We start from the raw sequence: 22,629 nt of genomic DNA on the forward strand, positions 1-22,629 counted from the left end.
CAAGGCATCTGATTTCATAGGGGTATGCAGATAGATACCCTGATGTTCTTCCATGACTTAGTACCAAAGTGAGACTTCTCCCAGGGGTTCACTTATGTGTTCAACCTTTATCACGTTTACCACGTGATAAAGTGGTAAACTTTATAGATCTGTGACTCCCAGACCCTAGTCCAAGAGAACATTACCCTTCAAGAAAGTATATTTGGATGAATAATAAAGAAGTGGAATAGAAATGGTTCCATTTAGAGATGCTGATTTTTCTTCTTGCAAAGCATATGCATGCAGTCAAATAAATACTGGAGTGGCTGCAGAAAAATGGAGCTCAGAAGTTTCCTAGGATATTAGTGCATTTAATTTCTATGTATTCAAATGAAAAAAATGTGAGAAATTCTTTCTTTGTCCTTGGTTAATTGCTAAATAAAGAAGATTATCCTGCAGGAGCCTCTTCTTTCCCATCACATATAAGCCAGCACATTCTGATTGTTTATCTCCTCAACGTGCTGCCCCTGGTGCTGGGGGTATATTCTGTCTGTGTGAAGAGCATCTCTAGAGATGGCAAGAGGTTTGTGTTACATACCAGCTCTCTGGAAGGAAATTCAGCACTGGGTCTCAAGAAACCCTTTGACCTCATGATTTCATTTCTAGGAATCAATTCTGAGCAAATAACTAGCAATGCAGACAAGGACATATGCACAAAGATGTTCTTTGCTGAATTATTTATCAAGTGGAAAAAATAGGTTATGAAACTTCCAAGACAGAATGGTCTCCACCATGTAATTGCATGTGTACAAATACAAAGAATAAAGTACGCTAATAACAGCTGTCTTTGAGTGGTGGTATGATAGTTTTGGCTTTACCTTTTATACATTTTTAATGTATTTTTCAGAGTTTTCTACAGTGGGTGTGAATTATTTTAATATTATTTTGTTTATTTCTTGAAAAAATATTAATGGAGTGCTTACAAGGTGTCATTCTCTGCGCTGGGTGCTAGAGACATAGTGGGAACTCCACTCGGACAGAACTGACAGGTCCCCTCCTCCCCCTCCTCTGGGAGATGGCAGTCAAAGGCATCTGACAAACGTTGAGCCAATAAATACATAACAGCAAATAGACATATGTTATATGAAGGAATGGTAGTGTGGTGCCGAAAGACCAGCAGAGATGACAGAATTTCATTTGGAACAGGACAGGAGTCAGCAAATTATGGCCTACAGGTCTGTGGCCTACAGTAAGTCCCCTACATACGAACATTCAAGTTCGAACGTGTGTGAAGTTGCAGCTTGCCCTCCGTCTCCTATTGCTGATGATCCTTCAGCTCTACCATCTCCCACCTCCTCGCCCTCCTCCAGTCAGTAACTGTTCTTGCCTGTTCACTTGATTCCAGCCCCTGGATGCCAACTGTTTTACTGTACTACTGTACTTTTCAAGGTACTGTACTATAAGATTAAAAATGTTTTCTTTATTTTTTGTGTTTGTTTTTTATGAAATATTTGTGTGAAAAGTATTACTATAAACCTATCACAGTACAGTACTTTATAGCTGATTGTGTTAGTTGGGTACCTAGGCTAACTTTGTTGGACTTATGAACAAATTGGACTTACAAACACACTTTTGGAATGGAACTTGTTTGTATGGAGGGGACTTACTGTATTTTTGTTTTTACATTTTTAAAGGATTATAAAGGAAAAAGGAAGAAGAATATGTCATAGAGACCACAAGACTTCTGCAGAGTAAATTATTTGCAAGTAAAATATTTATTCTCTGGCCCTTTACAGAAAAAGTTTGTTGAGTCCTAGTTTGGGACATCAGGGGTGCCTCTCTCAGGAGATGGCATTTAATCTGAGAACTTAAGAAACAGAAGAGTTAAGGGAAAAATGTCCCCCCCCCCACCAAAGTCTTGTTAGAAGAAACTTGAAAAAGTTTTAGTCCAAAAAACTTTTTGTTGGAAGTTGGCTTCCTTTTCAGGTAAGGAGAGAGGGAGGTACATTTAAAGGGCATACTCCTATAAATAAGTTTCTTATGCTCGTCTTTTTGTTTGTCTGTTTGTTTTTTAAATTTATGTATTTATTTATTTATTTACATTTTTGACTGTGTTGGGTCTTCGTTTCTGTGCGAGGGCTTTCTCTATTTGCGGCAAGTGGGGGCCACTCTTCATCGCGGTGCGCGGGCCTCTCACTATTGCGGCCTCTCTTGTTGTGGCTCGCAGGCTCCAGACGTGCAGGCTCAGTAGTTGTGGCTCACGGGCCTAGTTGCTCCGCGGCATGTGGGATCTTCCCAGACCAGGGCTTGAACCCGTGTCCCCTGCATTGGCAGGCAGATTCTCAACCACTGCACCACCAGGGAAGCCCCTTATGCCCGTCTTGATCCTCTTTTCTCAAATTCTAATATATGGTTGATTTGATTTTAAAATACCACCAACTTATTGTCATTTTTCCAATCCTGTGGCTTTCTCAGGTACCAGCCCATTCTACGCTGCATTGCTCATAACAACAGCGGCAACTTTGATCAGTTATGTATTTACTTTCGAGCCAGGCATCCTGCTACGTACTTTCAACCCAATGTCCTACATAATCCTAACAACTCTGCAAGATGATCACTAGTATCTGAATTTTACAAAGAAGGAGCGATGATCAGGGAAGCTGAGTGGGGAACCCGTGGTCATGCTGCTGGGAACCAATGGAGCCAGGGCTATGACTATGACCAGCTCAAGTCTTGTGTCTCAAGACTGGGCTCTTCCTTTTATGGGCCCCTATCAGTGTGGGTTCCTCCCTCTTTTCCATTTTATTTGCGGTGTTACCACCAGTTGAAAGCCCTTCTCACCTCACCACATCCCCCTCCTTTCACCTCCATGCCCCCTGCTCTTCAAGTAGCAGAGTGTTTTTGCTACCAAACTTCATTGTCCAAGGCAAAAGAGGAACTAGATAGAACAAGAAGAGCTTTTCAGAATGCTGTCGTAGGGGGTCAGAATATGTGGCCTCCAAATGTGCCACTTTGATATAAGGATTATTTTGAGCTGAAGACAGTTGAGAAAGAGCAGACTTAAAAAAAAAAAAAAAGCTTTCTGCCCTACCCCACATTTGCCTAAAAGCAGGCTTAGACTCTAAATCATGATTTTTAATTACCTCAAAAACCTCAGTGTTATTAGGGGAGACATTGCCTCAAGATGCCACTGAGCTTGTTGAATAACATTGAAGGAGGGTAGACTTCCTAGCTTTCTAACTAGTCCCTTATCAGCTTCATGCTAAAGTAATTTTTGATAACTCCAGTGCACTCTAATTTTCCAAATTTATTGTCTTAATTTCTGCTGTGAAAGACAGATTTTAAATGAGTTTAATAGCACAGCCATTTCAGAGGCATTGTTAATTGTCTATTTCTCTTCTCCTTGGATAGGCTCATCTTTCCTCCATTCTTCCTTTTCATGGTGTCCCAAAACAGTACAGGGGAGGAAAAACTCCTTCCCTCTATCCTCCTAGGTTTGGTGGCTGGGGACCCTGCGAATTAAACCGACAAAAGACAGATTAACAAGAGAAAAACAAACAGACTTTATTGCCATGCACAGTGCATATACTTGTGAGTAACTCTAGGGATGGTTAGAGTCTGGGCTTAGATAGCATCTTCACAAAGAACAGTACATTTGTAGAGAATTGACAAGACAAACAAACAGGGTTTTAGGCTTCCTAGAGTGGCAATCTGTGGGAAGGTAAATCAATCTGTGGGGCAAACTAATATAGAGTTGCTTTAGTGAGGTTTGTTATGTAGATTCCTCTTTGTGCTGCCTCTATGTTGATAAGAGTCTCTGGTGATTTAGAGTCTAAGCCTGCTTTTAGGCAAATGTGAGGGAGGGCAGAGCTTTATTTTGGAGTCTGCTCTTTCTCAACTGTCTTCAGCTCAAAATAATCCTTATATCAGCGTGGCACATTTGGAGGCCGCATATTCTGATCCCCTACAACAGCATTTTGAGAAGCCCTTCTTGTTCTTCCTTTGCCTTGGGCAGTGAGGTTTGGTAGCAAAAGCACCCGGCCTGGAGCTAGGAGACCAGAGTGTAGTGCCAGCAGATCCCGGGCCAGCAGAGAGCTTCCGAGAGAGTTCCTGACCTTCTCTGATATTCAGTCTCCTCATCCAGTACAGCTAAGGGATGGAACTCAATGTCTAATCTCTAAGATTCATCAATTTGCTTATGTGTCTGGATCAGTCAGGGTGTAGTCAGGAGACAGAAATCATGGCAATTATTGAAACAGAGAGATCTTAATGTAAAAAATTTTTAACTGGGTAAGTGAAATGTTTGTAAAAAGTATACTGAGGTAGTGAAGGCAAGGAGCAACTGCCACCCTTAGGACTGGGGGAATAAGTTGGAATTATGATAACTTAGAAGCTCAGGGAAAGGGGGACCTATGGAGCTAGCTCAGCTCTCTGGAGAGAGGGCCCTGGCTGGCTGGTGCTGCTCTGGAAGGGGAGGGGAGGGGAGGCGGGATGTGTCTGGGTTCTGCTTTTTGGATTCAGCTGCTGGTGCTGTGGAAGGAAATTGCTGCGGCCAGAGAGAAAAAGTGTTGCGCAGGTGAAACTTACAGGAGCAAAAAGCAGAGGTCCCCTCCTTGAAGCCTCCCTCTAGTGCCCCCTACTGGCAAGGCCTAGCAGGGAGCAGCCTGCAAAGTACTTGTATTAGTTTGTGGACAAAGTAGGGGCTAGAAGGATGGCTTTGGAGCTGAGAGATAACAGCTCAATAACTGGCACAATGTTCACTGCTGAGATTGCAAACTGGTGGCCCAGAAGCCACTTAGGGCCACATCTGATCCATAAACATGTCTTGTGTGACTATCACCAAAGTTTAATCAAGCATCTGTGTCTGGGTTTGTTTTTTCAGTCTGACAATCTCCTTCCTGAGAAATCCACAGAATTTCATCCTTCATGATTTATACTTTTTAGAAACAAACAAATGGGAAGGCAGCTTGGAGATTAGCTATCTCAATAACCAGTTTACAGATGTGAAGGTCAGGCCCTTACAGGGTGAGAGGATTTTCTCCCAAATTACACAACCAGTGAATGAGACCTTTAGGTTCCAAAGTCAGGATTCTTACCACTTCCCCTCCCTGTCTTGTCCTGAAGGTGGGTGTGCTCTAGCCTCTTGCCACTCAGAGTATGGTCTGTGGACCAGCAGCACGAGTCTTGTTAGAAATACGGACTCTCAGGCCCCAACTCAGACCTACCAAACTGGAGAATCAGAATCTGATTTTAAAAAGATACCTCCATGATTTGTGTACATAGTGAAATTCGAGAAGTGCTGAAGATAGCTTTACTGAAGTAAGAAAAAAATAGAACATTTATTGGACGCTAGTGTTCTTCTCTGGGGCGGGACCAGGGTATGGGGTGTACAGATTGGTTCTTAGCAAATGTCCTGATCGTTCCTCTGATTCCTATCTTCCCTTCCCCCCAATTTGTAGGCCCACATATAGGCATGCAAACACCACATGTGCACGTACTCATACACGTGCACACATGTGCTCCCTCTCTCTCTCTCTCACACACACACACACATACGTACATGCACACACACCCTCTGAGCCATTAATGATCTGGCCTCTGTCCTAACGTCCAGCCCCAATCCCTCACCAGGTGTCCCACGAGTTCTGTGTTCTACTCACACTGAACTACTTGCAGATAGTTGCCCAAACACATCAGTTATTCTTTCAGCCTCCCTGTCTTTGCACGTGCTCTCTGCTGCTGCCTGCGATACACCCCCGTCACCAAGATGGAGACCTGACTGACTTCTATGTGTCCTTCGACAACAGCTCAATGCCTTTCTCTTGGAAGCCTTCCCATGTTTAAAATACCTGACATATACCTTTACTGGAGCACTGTTTCTCACCAGGAGATAATCACAGACTTTGTGGTTTATCTTCTTGAATGGAAAGAACCTTGCCCCACTGAGCAAGCCATCCTGGGGACGAGCCAATGAAGAAAGAATGAACTGATGCAGAGCTACGAAGTCTGACCAATGCTTATCCATAAAGAGCAGTGAAATATAGTAGTTGAAGCAGGGACTCTGAGGTCACAGAAGTATTGGTCCCAAATCTTGATATTTCCATCAGTTGTTGACACTGGGGAGCTACTTTATCTCTCTGTGGATCAGTTTCCTCCTGTATAAAATAAGAATAATAACAGTATCTCCCTCACTGGATTGTTGTAAACATGAAAGGGGATCAACAGTGCCTGTGAAATGCTTATCACAGAGCCTGTCTAGTGGCTAGTGCTCACCCCATGTTTGCTGTTTTGCTGCTATTATATGATGTATTAGGCTCCTTAAGTTTGTTCGGCACTTACTGTCCCATTATTTATTGCTGTATAACTCAGTGGCTTAAAGCAACCATAGCATCTATTTTGCTCATGGGGCTGCAGTTTGGGTGGGACTTCCCTCCTCCCTCCCTTTCCCCCCTTCTTCCTTCTTCCCTTTCAATATCTGTTTTTTTTTTTTTTTATTCCAAATGTTTACTGACCAAGTATCATGAGAGAAACACAAGTTTTCTGTTGGCTGAATGGGATGTTGGAAATTCTTGGCAGGGAGTTGCACTAAACTGAGGCCAAAAAATGTTGGAAGCCTAACAGACCTAACTGGGGAAAAAAGTTCCCTCTCTGCTCTGGTCTAGAAGTCTGAATTACCAAGTATAAGGAATTGTGTGAAACTCCAGTGTGAACTGGACTGGTGGTGACCTCCCAGGGGTCTAACTGGGAGTGGGGAGGAAGGGCAGGGCATCTCAGATATGGGGCTCTTGGCCGTGGTCAAGGTGTTAGGTGGGTTGTCTAAGTCTGAGGAAGTAGAACTCAGTTCTTTCCTGGGGAAAGCCTGGGCAGATACACACAGGGTTTGGGACCTTTCCAATTGGTTGGGGCATCAGGTGCCGGTAGGAAACTAGCATGGGGACCAAACACAAAGCCAGTCTTGCAGACTAGTACCACTCGGTGAGAATAATAGGGAAGCTACAGCCTGAGGCTCACCCAAGCACCTGACCGAATTCATTCTTGCTGGAGATAGGTCATGGCAACAGAAGATGGTTTTAAGACACCGTCATCAGTGAGTAAGGCAATCCCACTTAACACCCTATGGCTAAGAACCGGGCAAGATTAAGTCTGCTGGGAACCAGATGCTGAAAGCCCTTGGCCGGTCAGGTCTGGACCAGGCAGATAAACTTGCAGTCTAGCAGGAAGACTAACCCAGACATTATTACAGTACAGCATGACCCAGGCCTGAGTTGGGTTTGCAAGTCTTGACTCATTTTCTCAAACACAAGTGTCAGTGACCTAATACAGTGGGAAATTGCTCACTACATTTTCTGAGCTATGGGCTGAGAAACTGGTAAAATTGTAATGGAGAGAAACCTTGGGTCCAGGAGCACAGGTCCAGCAATTTCTCCTAGACATCCCCATGTTTGACTCTCTGCAGATCTTTGCCCAAATGTCCCGTTTCCCTGAGGGCTTCCTGAACCTTCTTATTTAGAACTGTCTCCTCCCACCCTGACTCTCCTTTTCCCTGCCTCTGTGTTATTTTTCTCTATAACACTTATCAGCAACCCACTTACTGTATATTTTACCCACTCATTTATAATCTCTTTTCCCCAACTAGAATGTAAGTGCCATGAAGGCAGGGATTTTCATGTGTTTGTACCCTGCTGTATCCCCATTAACAAAAATAGCACTTTCCTAATAACAGGCATTTAATGAATGCTTATAGACTCAGGCGTATTTCATGAAGTGACATATACGGAAAAGAAAAAGGAAATAACATATTTCATGACTTTGAGCGGTGTAGAGGTGAAAAGTTACAACTCACATGAGGGAAGGGAATCCTAGTTAGTGAAAACCATTGACAGCACCAAAGTTATCATTTCTTTTGATCTCATGGAATAAAAATAATAAAAGAAGGAAATCTGCCACTGGGAAGATAAAGCAGAGCATAGTTGAATTGCTCCTTTTGGGGACCTACCTTCCAGATGATTAACCAGCTAAGGAAGCTCTTTGCTTTACGTGGGCCCTTCCCAGCACATATCTGCATAAATAAAGCATCCGCAGGTCAGGAGAAACTTCCTTTCTGTGAAAGACAAATGATGTTCTTCGTTTGATTTACAGTCAAGGCTGAGCAAAAGAACACTTACCTAATTCGTATTCAGTATTTCCACTGCATGAAAGACATTCTCCAAAATTTCCTTCTTGAGTTTGGTAAATGATGTACTAGCACAGTCGTTGATAATTAGTAAGTACTCAATATTCAGTAGGAAAGAATTATCCATGTGCTTCTGGAGATTTGCCAACTCTATGAGGATGCTTGCTGGCTTCATTGGAATTCCATAAATGTGTCTACAACAATGTATTTAAATGATATCATAAATTAACTGATTCTATTACAAGGCACATAGTAGTTACATATGTTGAAGAAAGGATAGCTCATTGCTACTCTCTTCCACATTCCCCTAAGAAATCTGAATGTTGGTTGTGGCTTGGAAAAGGTCCTTCTTGGGTGTTTAATAAAATAAGCTGTCTTGTTGGTAATTGCTGTTTTCACTTGCACCATGTTTTTCCTTCCCATTGTTCCCCATACCTGCTTGGCCACAATTTTCCCCGGAAAACTTCTCTAAACGTAACCCCACAGGTAAGGACTTTTGTAGCACCAACACTTGTTTTGCTTAAAAATAAAATGACAGAATTTCCCTCATCTGCAGATTATGCATCTGAAAGAAGATACATCAAACTCAGCTATGGTTAATCTATTTTAGTATGTGTACCTATGCGTAAACCTGGTGAGACTATTATTTTTTGAATAGCATTCCTAAGAAGTCACATTTGTCCAACTTTTCTAATTGGCCACCAACATCTGTCACATTCCACCTTTTATGTCTGTGACACAGAATTTCTAGGATGCATTAAAATGGGGATCAGATTTTCTAAAATGTTGCATGGTCTCTAATCTCTTGTATTCTCTCTCCACCCTCTCCTCTCTCTTTCTCCTCCTCACAGGACTGATAGTCTACCTAGGAATGATGGGGGGAGCCTTCATCCTGGGGGGCCTGGCTGATAAGCTGGGGAGGAAGCGAGTCCTCAGCATGTCCCTGGCCATCAACGCCTCCTTCGCCTCCCTCTCTTCCTTCGTACAGGGATATGGAGCCTTCCTTTTCTGCAGACTCATCTCAGGCATAGGGTGCGTAATTACAGAGGTTCAGCTGGACACCCCCCACCCCAAGACCAGTGGTCCATCCATCCTGATATCCTGACTCTGAGTGGTACCTCCAGAAAACTTTGAACCGAGTTTTTGTTTGACTTCCAAGATACTGTGTTAAACTTGAACCTTAGAAAGGGGTTAGGTTGTAAAGTCAGTCATAAGGTCAAAATCATCCAACACTGCCTTGGCCGGTCTTTCGAATTCACTGGGTTATTTCACCACTGAGCCTAAGGATGGGACAAGGCAATTGGATTCCTGCTATGACCATTTTTAGTGTCTGACTTGGTTCTTACTTTCTGGCATTTTCTCTCTGCAGTATTGGGGGCGCTCTGCCCATTGTTTTTGCCTATTTTTCTGAATTCTTGTCCCGGGAGAAACGAGGAGAGCATCTCAGTTGGTTAGGCATCTTCTGGATGACTGGGGGCATCTATGCGTCTGCCATGGCCTGGAGCATCATTCCACACTATGGTGAGTGCACTGGCTTAAAAGAACCCAGGGGCCCTTGTTACTATGACACCTGCATCCGAACAGCATTCCCTGTCCTCAGCCTTATTCCCACACTCACTCACAGTTCCTGTGTACGACCTTGATCTTTCTAAAGAAATTCCAACACTGGAGACACATGGCTAATTTCAGTACACATGTCTTTCTGGAAATAATACAGTCTACCCTCCCTCACTTCCTCCCTCCTTCTCTCCTTTCCTTTCTTCTTTCCTTCCTTTTCTTTGAAAGGACTTCAACCTTCATCTCCTCCACCCCTCCTCCTCACAGCAAGTTAGGCTCAATAACCCTATTTTATAGATGTTGTAACAGAAGCCAAGAAGTTGGTGACTTGGCCAAATTGATGACTTGGCCTTGGCCTGACCTTGGATCATCATGCCCCCTCCCCCTCAGTGTGGTGCTCTCGTATACCTTCCATTTTAGTGCCGGCTGCAAACGTGGAGCAGCCCTTACAGACAAGGTCTTGGTTTCAGCTGAGACAATTTTATTATCTTGGATAATTGCAAAAACTGGATTTTCTAGGCAGAGACTTGGCAACATTAACTTTCACTATTGGATTTTATTAAGAGTAAAGTAGGGAGAAGGCAGCAGTTTTGAATTTGATTATGCCTTTTGAGTATCCTGGGTAATATCATCATTACCCTTCAAAATTATGTTTGGTGAACCACTGATTATGGGTGTAGGCTTTGGCATCATCCAGAATCCTGCAGACCATAGGGAGGAAAAGAAACTGCCCCTGAAACTGACCAACAATTCTCTACCCATTCCCTTCCTTGGTGTGTATTTATTGAAGTATAGTTGACTTACAATGTTGTGTTAGTTTCAGATGTACAGCAAAGAGATCCAGTTATTCTTATTTATTTATTTATTGGAGTAAAATTGCTTTACAATGTTGTGTTAGTTTCTGCTGTACAACAAAGTGAATCAGCTATATGTATACCTATATCCCCTCCCTCTTGGACCTCCCTCCCACTCTCCCTATCCCACCCATCTAGGTCATCACAGAGCACTGACCTGAGCTCCCTGTGCTATACAGCAGGTTCCCACTAGCTATCTATTTTACACATGGTAGTGTATTTATGTCAAACCTAATCTCCCAATTTGTCCCACCCTCCTCTTCCCCCTCTGTGTCCACATGTCTGTTCTCTACATCTACATCTCAATTCCTACCCTACAAATAATTTCATCGGTACCATTTTTCTAGATTCCACATATATGCGTTAATATACGATATTTGTTTTTCTCTTTCTGGCTTATTTCACTCTGTATGACAGACTCTAGGTCCATCCACATCTCTACAAATGATCCAATCTCTTTCCTTTTTTATGGCTGAGTAATATTCCATTGTATATATGTACCACATCTTCTTTATCCATTCATCTATCGTTGGACATTTAGGTTGTTTCCATGTCCTGGCTATTGTAAATAGTGCTGCAATGAACATTGTGGTACATGACTCTTTTTGAATTATGGTTTTCTCAGGGTATATGCCCAGTAGTGGGATTGCTGGGTCATATGGTAGTTCTATTTTTAGTTTTTTAAAGAACCTCCATACTGTTCTCCATAGTGGCTCTATCAACTTACATTCCTACCAACAGTGCAAGAGGGTTCCCTTTTCTCCACACCCTCTCCAGCGTTTACTGTTTGTAGATTTTTTGATGATGGCCATTCTGACCAGTGTAAGGTGATACTTCATTGTAGTTTTGAATTGCATTTCTCTAATAATTAGTGATGTTGAGCATCTTTTCATGTGTCTCTTGGCCATCTGTATGTCTTCTTTGGTGAAATGTCTATTTAGGCCTTCTGCCCATTTTTCAATTGGGTTGTTTGTTTTTTTGATATTGAGCTGCATGAGCTGTTTGTATATTTTGGAGGTTAAACATTTGTCCATTGCTTCATTTGCAAATATTTTCTCACATTCTGAGGGTTATCTTTTCCTCTTGTTTATGGTTTCCTTTGCTGTGCAAAAGCTTTTAAGTTTAATTAGGTCCATTTGTTTATTTATTTTTTTTTATTTTCATTACTCTAGGAGTTGGGTCAAAAAAGATCTTGCTGTGGTTTATGTCAAAGAGTGTTCTTCCTATGTTTTCCTCTAAGAGTTCTATAGTGTCTGGCCTTACATTTAGGTCTTTAATCCATTTTGAGTTTATTTTTCTGTATGGTGTTAGGGAGTGTTCTAATTTCATCCTTTTACATGTAGCTGTCCAGTTTTCCCAGCACCACTTATTGAAGAGGCTGTCTTTTCTCCATTGTATGTTCTTGCCTTCTGTGTCATAGATTAGGTGACCATAGGTGAGTGGGTTTATCTCTGGGATTTCTATCCTGTACCATTGATCTACATTTCTGTTTTTGGGCCAGTATCATACTGTCTTGATTACTGCAGCTTTGTAGTATAATTTGAAGTTGGGGAGCCTGATTCCTCCACCTCCATTTTTCTTTCTCAGGATTGCTTTGGCTATTCAGGGTCTTTTGTGTTTCCATACAAATTGTAAAGTTTTTTGTTCTAATTCTGTGAAGGATGCCATTGGTAGTTTGATAGGGATTGCACTGAATCTGTAGATTGCTTTGGGTAGTATAGTCATTTTCACAATATTGATTCTTCCAATCCAAGAACATGGTATATTTCTCCATTTGTTTATGTTATCTTTGATTTCTTTCATCAGTGTTTTATAGTTTTCTGAGTATAACTCTTTTTCCTTCCTAGGTAGGTTTATTCCTAGGTATTTTATTCTTTTTTGGCCATGGTAAATGGGATTGTTTCCTTAATTTCTCTGATTTTTCATTGTTAGTGTATAGGAATGCCAGAGATTTTTGTGCATTAATTTTGTATCTGCAACCTTACCAAATTCACTGATTAGTTCTGGTAGTTTTCTAGTAGCATCTTTAGGATTTTCTGTGTATAGTATCATGTCATCTGCAAACAGTGACAGTTTTACTTATTTTTTTCCAATTTGTATTCTTTTTATTTCTTATTCTTCTCTGATTTCTGCGACTAGGCCTTCCAAAACTATGTTGAATAAGAGTGGCGAGAGTGGACATCTTTGTCTTGTTCCTAATCTTAGTGGAAATGCTTTCAGTTTTTCACCATTGAGTATGATGTTTGCTCTGGGTTTGTCATATATGGCTTTATTTTGTTGAGGTAGGCTCCATCTATGCCCATTTCCTGGAGAGTTTTCATCATAAATTGGTGTTGGATTTTGTCAAAAGCTTTTACTGTATCTATTGAGATGATCATATGGTTTTTATTCCTTATTTGTTAATATGGTGTATCACATTGATTGATTTGTGTATATTGAAGAATTCTTGCATTCCTGGGATAAATCCCACTTGATCATGGTGTATGATCCTTTTAATGTGTTGTAGGATTCTGTTTGCTAGTATTTTGCTCAGATTTTTGCATCTATGTTCATCAGTGATATTGGTCTGTGATATTTTTGTCTAGTTTTGGTATCAGGGTGATGGTGGTTTCGTAGGATGAATTTGGGAGTGTTCCTCCCTCTGCAATTTTTTGGAAGAGTTTGAGAAAGATAGGTGTTAGCTCTTCTCTAAATGTTTGATAGAATTCACCTGTGAAGCCATCTGGTCCTGGACTTTTATTTGTTGGAAGATTTTAAATTACAGTTTCAATTTCATTACTTGTTATAGGTCTGTTTATATTTTCTAATTCTTCCTGGTTCAGTCTTGGGAAATTTTACCTTTCCAAGAATTTGTCCATTTCTTTGTGGTTGTCCGTTTTATTGGCATATAGTTGTTTGTAGGAGTCTCTTATAATCCTTTGCATTTCTGCGGTGTCAGTTGTGATTTCTCCTTTTTCATTTCTAATTTTATTGATTTGCACCCTCTCCCTTTTCTTCTTGATGAGTCTGACTAAAGGTTTATCAATTTTGTTTATCTTCTCAAAGAACCAGCTTTTAGTTTTATTGATCTTTGCTATTGTTTTCTTCATTTCTATTTAATTCATTTCTGCTCTGATCTTTATGATTTCTTTCCTTCTACTGACTTTGGGTTGCCTTTTTTCATCTTTCTCTAGTTGCTTTAGGTGTAAGGTTAGATTGTTGAGTTTTTCTTATTTCTTGAGGTGAGATTGAATTGCTATATACTTCCCTCTTAGAACTGCTTTTGCGGCATCCCATAGGTTTTGGGTTGTCATGTTTTCATCGTTACTTGTTTCCATGTATTTTTAAATTTCTTCTTTGATTTTTTCAGTGATCTCTTGGTTATTTAGTAGTGCACTGTTTAGTCTCCATGTATTTGTGTTTTTTACAGTTTTTTTCCTGTAATTGATTTCCAGTCTCATAGTGTTGTGGTCAGAAAAGATGCTTGATATGATTTCAATTTTCTTAAATTTTCTAAGGCTTGATTTGTGACCCAAGATGTGATCTATCCTGGAACAGGTTCCATGTGCACTTGAGAAGAAAGTGTATTCTGCCACTTATGGGTGGAATGTCCTATAAATATCAATTAAATCTATCTGGTCTATTGTGTCATTTAAAGCTTGTGTTTCCTTATTTATTTTCTGTTTGGATGATCTATCCATTGGTGTAAGTGGGGTGTTAAAGTCACTTACTATTATTGTGTTGCTGTCAATTTCCCCTTTTATGGTTGTTAGCATTTGTTTTATGTATTGAGGTGCTCCTAAGTTGGGTGCATAAATATTTATAATTGTTATATCTTCTGGGAGTGATCCCTTGATCATTATGTAGTGTCCTCCTTATCTCTTGTAGCACTCTTTATTTTAAAGTCTGTCTTATTTGATACCAGTATTGCTATTCCAGCTTTCTTTTGATTTCCATTTGCATGGAATATCTTTTTCTATCCCCTCACTTTTAGTGTATGTGTCCCTAGGTCTGAAGTGGGTCTCTTGTAGACAGCATATATATGGGTCTTGTTTTTGTATCCAGTCAGCCAGCCTGTGTCTTTTGTTTGGAGCATTTAATCCATTTACATTCAAGGTTGTTATCGATATGTATGTTCCTATGACCATTTTCTTAATTGTTTTGGGTTTGTTTTTGTGGATCTTTTTCTTCTCTTGTGTTTCCCACCTAGAGAGGTTCCTTTAGCCTTTGTTGTAAAACTGGTTTGGTGGTGCTGAATTCTCTTAGCTTTTGCTTGTCTGAAAAGCTTTTGATTTCTCCATTGAATCTGAATGAGATCCTTGCTGGGTAGAGTAATCTTGGTTGTAGGTTTTTCTCTTTCATCACTTTAAGTATATCCTGCCACTCCTTTCTGGCCTGCAGAGTTTCTGTTGAAAAATCAGTTGATAACCTTATGGGAATTCCTTTATTTGTTATTTTTTGCTTTTCCCTTGCTGCTTTTAATATTTTTTCTTTGAATTTAATTTTTGTTAGTTTGATTAATATGTGTCTTGGTGTGTTTCTCCTAGGATTTATCCTATATGGGACTCTATGCACTTCCTGGACTTGGGTGACTATTTCCTTTCCCATGTTAGGGAAGTTTTCCACTATAATCTCTTCAAATATTTTCTCAGACCCTTTCTTTTTCTCTTCTTCTTCTGGGAGCCCTATAATTGGAATGTTGGTACTTTTAGTGTTGTCCCAGAGGTCTCTTAAACTGTCTTCATTTCTTTTCATTCTTTTTTCTTTATTCTGTTTTGTGGCAGTGAATTCCACCATTCTGTCTTCCAGCTCACTTATTCGTTCTTCTGCCTCAGTTATTCTGTTATTGAGTCCTTCTAGTGTATTTTTCGTTTCAGTATTGTGTTGTTCATCTCTGTTTGTTTGTTCTTTAGTTCTTCTAGATCTTTGTTAAACATTTCTTGTATTTTCTCAATCTGTGCCTCCATTCTATTTCTGAAATTCTGGGTCATCTTTACTATCATTACTCTGAATCCTTTTTTCAGGTAGGTTTCCTATTTCTTCTTTATTTATTTAGTCTTGTAGTTTTTTATCCTACAAGACTTGCTCCTTTATCTGTGACATATTTTTTTTGTCGTTTCATTTTTTTTTTGTTTTTTGATACGTGGGATTGTGTTCCTGTCTTTCTGGTTATTTGATCTGAGGCTTCCAGCACTGGAGTTTGTAGGCTGTTGGGTAGAGCTGGGTTTTGGTACAGAGATGCGGACCTCATGGAGACCTCACTCCAATGAATATTCCCTGGGGTCTGAGGTTCTCTGTTAGTCCGGTGGTTCAGACTCAGAGCTCCCACCACAGGACCTCTGGCCCAACCCCCAGCTTGTGAACCAAGATCCTGCAAGCCATGTGGGGAGGAAAAATAAAAAGAAAAAAATAAGAAAGAAGGAAAAAGAAAAAAGAAAAAAATGAGCAGAACAATAACAAAGAGTAAAAAATAAAATAAGATTAGAAAACTAACATATGTTAGAAAGAAAAAAATATATATATATAGATGAAGCAACAACTGGAAGGTAAAACAGAACCTAAATAGTAAAAAGAGGAGGAAAAAAAAGAGCCAGAAAAGGCCTTGGCTGTGGGGGGCGGGGCTTAGGCAGGGGCGGGGTTTAGGTGGTGGGTGCAGCCTATGCTTAGGACTGGAAAAGGCCCTGGGGGGTTGGGGGTGGGGCTTAGGCTCAACGCAGCAAGAGGGGCCCAGGAGTGCCTCTGGCCTTGGAGGTCAGAGGACCAGGTCCAGGACCCCAGCAGGCTCACTGGGCCCGAGTGGGTGGGGGAAACGCTAGGCGCATTCCCCCCATCCTTGAGGGCCCCACCCCATTGGCCTCTCTTCTTCTTCCCCCCCTCCTTCCCTCCTATGCCCCTAGGACCCCTGCAGCCAGAGGGGGCCTCAGAGAATGGAGGACCAGGCCTGGGAGCCCAGCAGGCATCCTAGGGTTTGAGGGAAACAGCTGCCATGCCTCCCCTGGTCCTCCAGTCCTGGAGGGTTCCCCCTCCATCCGCCTCTCCTCTTTTGCACCCCCCCACCTCCCTCCTATGCCCCTGGGACCAATGCGGCCTGGAGGGGGCCTTGGAGGGTGGAGTAACGAATGTGGGAGCCCTGCAGGCTTCCCAGGGCCCGACTGGGCAGGGGAAATGCTAGGCGTGCTCCCCCCGATCCTCCAAGCCCCCAGGGGTCCCTCCAGGCATGGGAACCCCTACCCCCTCCCAGCCACCCCTCAGGGGCACAGGTCCTGTCTGGTCTCCACTTCTCCTCCCCCCTCACTCCCCCCACATCCTACCCAGTCACTCAGGGGTTCCTCCTGCCTCCTTAGGCACTGAGGTCCCCCACCAGTGTCTGGCAGGCACCCTAGTTGTGGGAAGATGCAAACTCCATGTCTTCCCACACTGCCGTCTTCCACTGTGCAGCTCAACTCTTCTTTTCAGATTCTTTTCCCTTATAGGTTATTACAAAATATTGGGTGGCCAAAAAGTTCGTTTGGGTTTTTCCATACATTTTACAGAAAACCCCAAACGAACTTTTTGGCCAACCCAATATTGAATATAGTTCCTGTGCTATACAGTAGGTCCTTATTGGTTATCTATTTTATATACAGTAGTGTGTATATGTTAATCTCAAACTTCTAATTTATCCCTCCTCCCTCTTTCCCCTTTGGTAACCATAAATTTGTTTTCTATGTCTGTGGGTTTATTTCTGTTTTGGAAGTTAATTTGTATCATTGTTTAGATTCCACGTATAAGTGATATCATATGATAATTGTCTTTCTCTGTCCGTCTTACTTCACTTAGTATGATAATCTCTGGGTCCATCCATGTTGCTGCAAATGGCATTATTTCATTCTTTTTAATGGCTGAGTAATATTCCATCTTATATATGTACCACATCTTCTTCATCCATTCATCTGTCCATGGACGTTTAAGCTGCTTCCATGTCTTGGCTGTTGTAAATAGTGCTGCTATGAACATAGGGGTGAATGCATCGTTTTGAATTAGAGTTTTGTCCAGATATATGCCCACAGGTGGGATTGCTGGATCATATGGCAACTCTATTTTTAGTTCTTTAAGGAACCTCCATAATGTTCTCCATAGTGACTTTACCAATTTACATCCCCACCAACAGTGTAGGAGGGTTCCTTTTTCTCCTGGTATGCTTGTTTTAAATCTGACCCTCTCTGATGTGTGTTCTGGGCTAATGGAGGCTTCTGTATTATCTTTTTAAGAAGAAGCTTTGGTGTAGACAATCCCTATTGTATTAGTTAAGGGGATGCTGGGTGTGTTACCCTGAGTACCTGATAAACCCTGAAATCTTAGTGGTTTAATACCAAAGAAGTTTTCGCCTCCTGCAAAGCCCGGCTGGTGTTTCTGATCTGCAGGCAGCTCTGCTCCATCAGTAATCCCAGGGCTCAGGTTCCCTCCAGCATGTGATCTACCCTTTTCAACAGGTAACCTACATGTTGGTTCAGTGAAAGAACATGGACAGGTGTATGTGGGTGCTTTTGAAGGGCAGGCTAGGAATTGGATCACATCTTCTTTGCTCACATCCCATTGGCCCCAAATCTGTAATATGACCACACACTACAGCAAAGGACACTGGGAAATGTGACCTAGCTGTGTGCCCAGAAGGTAGAGGAAATGCGTTTGGGACGATCAAGTTACCTTTGCCATATCCCACTGGATTTTTGTATCAGACACAGAGAAGAAATACGAACAGGAATAATGAAATAAAGAATTGAAGGGTTTTCCATATAATTCTGTTACCATAGGTAATTCTACATAATTTTAGATACAAAATTGTATTACTCCTGATATCAGGCTCTGCATTCTACCCTTCCCCAAAATGCATACTTTAATTATCCAGGCTGTTGGTTATATGGGTCCAAGGAATTGCTTTTGTCCCCACAATTCTTGCTATAATATCATTTCCCCTGTTAATTGATCCAAATGTGTTAACACTAAGAAACTATTTCTACATATAAATTGAGTTAGAAAATTTTGTTGGGGGTGGGGAACAAATAGACTCTGGATAAAAGCTGAGTCAAAATAGTGGTTCTATGTAATTTGGGACAGGTCACTCTAGCTTGTCCAGCCTTGGTTCCTTCATCTATAAAATGGAGAGAAGGAAGCAAAGAGAATAGACTCAAGAGATCCAATCTGTGCCAGCCCTAACATCCAGCAGTTCTTGGGAGGCAAATAATGTTGAGAAAATTTTGGAGATGACTCTAGTATTTGGGCTAGTTTCCCTCCAAGCTGCATTAGCAATTCTAGCCCTATTTGCAGACTGCTTGTTCCACAAGGGAACTGCCCTCACAACCAACCAATGAGCAAAGGTCCTTGGCTTCCCTCTGATTGGATCAACTTAAGTCATGTGCTCACCTCAGCCAATCACTAAACCCCAGAGGATGCCAGGTCCTGGGCATTTCATATACTTTCTTCTCCATCCCTGACACGGGGGATGGGGTCAGTCCCACCCAAACCACAAGTCTGCAACCCAGTGGAGAGGAAGGATGGGAAGGATGTTGTGAGGGGAGCAACCCACAATAGTCACTACAAACTGCATCATTTTTTCACTTCACTTTGCACACAAAAACACACAATGTCTGGGTGTCTGGTTTCTAAAAAGGCAATAAAAGAATTCAGGCTGGGGACACACTGACCAAGACTAAGTGGGATGCCCATGGCAGAGGGGCCACATAGCTCCTGGCTGATAGCAGGGCTTGCGGTTAAGTATCTTACTCCAAATGGATAGGATATTTTCCTATTTGTATGCCTGTAAGAAATCTATGGCTTTTACATTCCATTTAAAAATACCAGCCTCGTGGATGATTAGGCTTAATTGAAACAGGCATTAATTTGAGGGCAACCCATCCTAGAAATATGGTGGACCAGAATCACAGTGTAACAGGAGTGATTATTTATTTTAAACCTCATTTTACCAGGACCAGGTGTTCTGTCCACAGTGAACAGACTTTTTTTTTTTTTTTTAAATTTTTACTTACTTACTTACTTATTTATTTATTTCTTGGGCTGTGTTGGGTCTTCGTTTCTGTGCAAGGACTTTCTCTAGTTGCAGCGAGCGGGGGTCACTCTTCATCACGATGCCCAGGCCTCTCACTGTCGCAGCCTCTCTTTTTGCGGAGCACAGGCTCCAGATGCGCAGGCTAAGCAGTTGTGGCTCACGGGCCTAGTTGCTCTGCAGCATGTGGGATCCTCCCAGACCAGGGCTCAAACCCGTGTCCCCTGCATTGGCAGGCAGATTCTCAACCACTGCGCCACCAGGGAAGCCCTACAGAGACATTTGATGATATTTCCCAACAGACCTAAGACATTAATCCTCTAAAACCCCCTCCACTCAGCAGGGACAAATGCAAGGGTGATCCAGAAAGGAGACTTGATGTTTGTACGTAGCTTGTGCAAACCATTTAACTGCTTTTGCAGGAATGAAGTGATGGGAGGTCTTGGCACCAGGAATTTTGGTGACTGAGCCATTGAGAAAGAAAATTACAAACCTCGGAATGTTTTTCTGGGAACTCATGGGTATAGCCCCCCCCAAAATGGATATATTATGGGAGATTAATTCCCACTGTAGTCAGCAGCACCAGCTGTTTGAGAAATCCTGATGGAGAAAAGTAAGGCAAGCTAAATCAGTGACCAGAACAATCCCTGTCTCCAAATTAATAGTAGTCCTATATATTTGCAGTTCACTGTTTAATTTTAATTGACTTAAGGCCCCAAAGATGTGCCTAATGAATGTGGTAAGTACAGATTACTAAAATCACCATAAAAACCAGAGAGGCATGAGGGAATAATGGATTTTGGATAATTTGCATATATTGTCATTAAGAAAAAAAAATCTCTCTGAGGCAGAATACTTTCTAAACATACCTGCTTCTGCCTTTCTTCTCTTGTTACACACCTGAGTTTGACTGCTATGTAGTTTTGGTCAGCTTTATTTCTGATTACGCCAGAGTGGTTTTTGGACATGAGCTGAGGATGTGGAAATCTTACTATGGTCTTGCCTTCTTCTTTCTGTTGTCACTCCCGAGAGAAGAAAGACTTCTTAATTAAAATTAAAATGAACAAACAGGGACTTCCCTGGTGGAGCAGTGGTTAAGAATCCGCCTGCCAACGCAGGGGACACGGGTTCGAGCCCTGGTCCAGGAAGATTCCACATGTCTCGGAACAACTAAACCCGTGCATCACAACTACTGAGCCCACACGCCGCAACTACTGAAGCCCATGCGCCTAGAGCCCCTTCTCCGCAACAAGAGAAGCCACCGCAATGAGAAACCCGTGCACTGCAATGAAGAGCAGCCCCCGCTCGCCGCAACTAGAGAAAGCCCGCACGCAGCAACGAAGACCCAAAGCAGCCAAAAATAAATAAATAAATAAATTTATATTAAAAAAAAAACCGAACAAACTGCAGTGAGATGGAAGGAGAACAGGCCAGGCTGTGCAAAAAAGAGATTTGATTCTGATTGAGAATGTTGGATGTATTATGTGTATTATGTTCTGTGGCCATTGTGTAAAAGCGGCCACAGCCCCATGTTTTTTCACCTGGGATTACCTTCGGCCAGTCATTCCATTGCGCAAATGGAGTAAGAAATATCTGCAGAAACAGCAGATATTGGTTAGGAGTCCCATGCAAGTAGAACAAATTGAACCGTGATGGTAAGAGAGAATTCAAGACATAATCTGCCCACCTCCAGAGTTGGCCATATAGTATATTTTTAAGTAAATGGAACAGAGATTTTACAGCCAAATAATGTTCACTGTTTGAACTTTAGAAATCAATATATTTATTTATAAAGTTTGGTCTTTTTAAGAAATGCTGTTGGAATTGTCTTCAGAGATTGTTTTGAGTGGCATGAGAGAACCAGTCTATTTCATAACCTTGGCTTTAAAAGAAAACAATCCTTTTGCTGATCTTTGCTGATAGTCATCTATTTTACTCAACATCTTTGGCACTAACTGTCATGTAACTATTTCTAAACAAATCAAATCTACCCTCAAAGCAGGTGAATTATTTTTGATTGCCGGGAGCTTTCACACACAGCAAATCTGTGGAAGTACCATTACCTGCCTTCTACAGCTGTGAAAATCCACCAACATAACAATAACGATGTGAGAAAGCCAGGATTTGAACTCTGATCTATGTGACTGCAAAAGTCCAGGCACTTTTCACTGTGTTATCGTTCCTTGAAAGAGGGAAATTTGCTACTTACGAAGATATTTGAAGGAATGTTTTGTAGATCCTGAAGGCAATTTCTGAAAATGAATTTTAGAAATGTTTTGAATAATGAAAGCTGAATAAGAGCTATTCACCTCTCCATTTCAATGATGGTAGAATTCATTTGAATGTAGAAGCTCAGTTTCTTTAAAAATAATTAGTATTATCACTGACAGTGTTTTTTCAAAGTGTGGTCCTGAACCCTGTGCATTGGAATCACCTAGAGCTGGTATTGCCCTTTGACTTGGGTAAGATTAATCCCCCATCAAAACCCTGGGTCACATAAGGCCCTGCTCTGGCTTTCCTCCAGCTGTACCCCTTCCCATGAGGGAACGTGCATCCCTAAGGCCACAACCTCACTCCATCCAGATCATGCTCTGGGTACTCAGGACCTAGGACTCCCCACTAAACTCAAGGGATCATGACAAGGACACCCACTCTCACCACGGTGGTGTGTGTGGTGTGACCACACGTGTTGGCATGAGGCCTCTCATTCTGCAGGAGGGGCTGGTGGGGGGACAGAAGGGGTTCCTGTAAAGGTGGGTCTTGGGGAGGTCAGGGCTTGGCCTTCCAGCTCCTTATTTGTTAAGCAGGAGGATGGAACATCTGTTATCTAACAGTTTAACTGAAATTTTAACGAATATATAGAAATATGGGATGGTGCCTCCATCTGTACTCCTACCCAAGGCCCCATAAGTGTCAGGCCAGGTCTGCCTATGGGGTTGACAAGATGCAGATTCCCGGCGCCTTTCAGAATCAGAGGCTTTGGGGGCACAGCCGGGGAGTCTGCATGTTAACCTGCTCCCCAGGTGAGGCTCTTGTGCCCCAGG

General features: G+C 41.9%; 1 protein-coding gene across 8 annotated transcripts in view; it reads left to right on the forward strand.

Annotated features, from left to right (window-relative positions):
• SV2B (synaptic vesicle glycoprotein 2B) overlaps positions 1–22,629 on the forward strand; it is a 224,408-nt gene that overhangs the window by 165,915 nt on the left and 35,864 nt on the right. For all 8 annotated transcript variants that reach the window (XM_057544560.1, XM_028164836.2, XM_057544562.1 and 5 more), the window contains 2 exons: positions 9,004–9,184; positions 9,522–9,673. In XM_057544560.1, the coding sequence (XP_057400543.1) occupies positions 9,004–9,184; positions 9,522–9,673 (333 nt within the window). The remainder of the gene's footprint in view (positions 1–9,003; positions 9,185–9,521; positions 9,674–22,629) is intronic.

The sequence above is a fragment of the Balaenoptera acutorostrata genome, chromosome 3 (assembly GCF_949987535.1).
Source record: "Balaenoptera acutorostrata chromosome 3, mBalAcu1.1, whole genome shotgun sequence".
Classification (NCBI taxonomy): Eukaryota; Metazoa; Chordata; class Mammalia; order Artiodactyla; family Balaenopteridae; genus Balaenoptera; species Balaenoptera acutorostrata.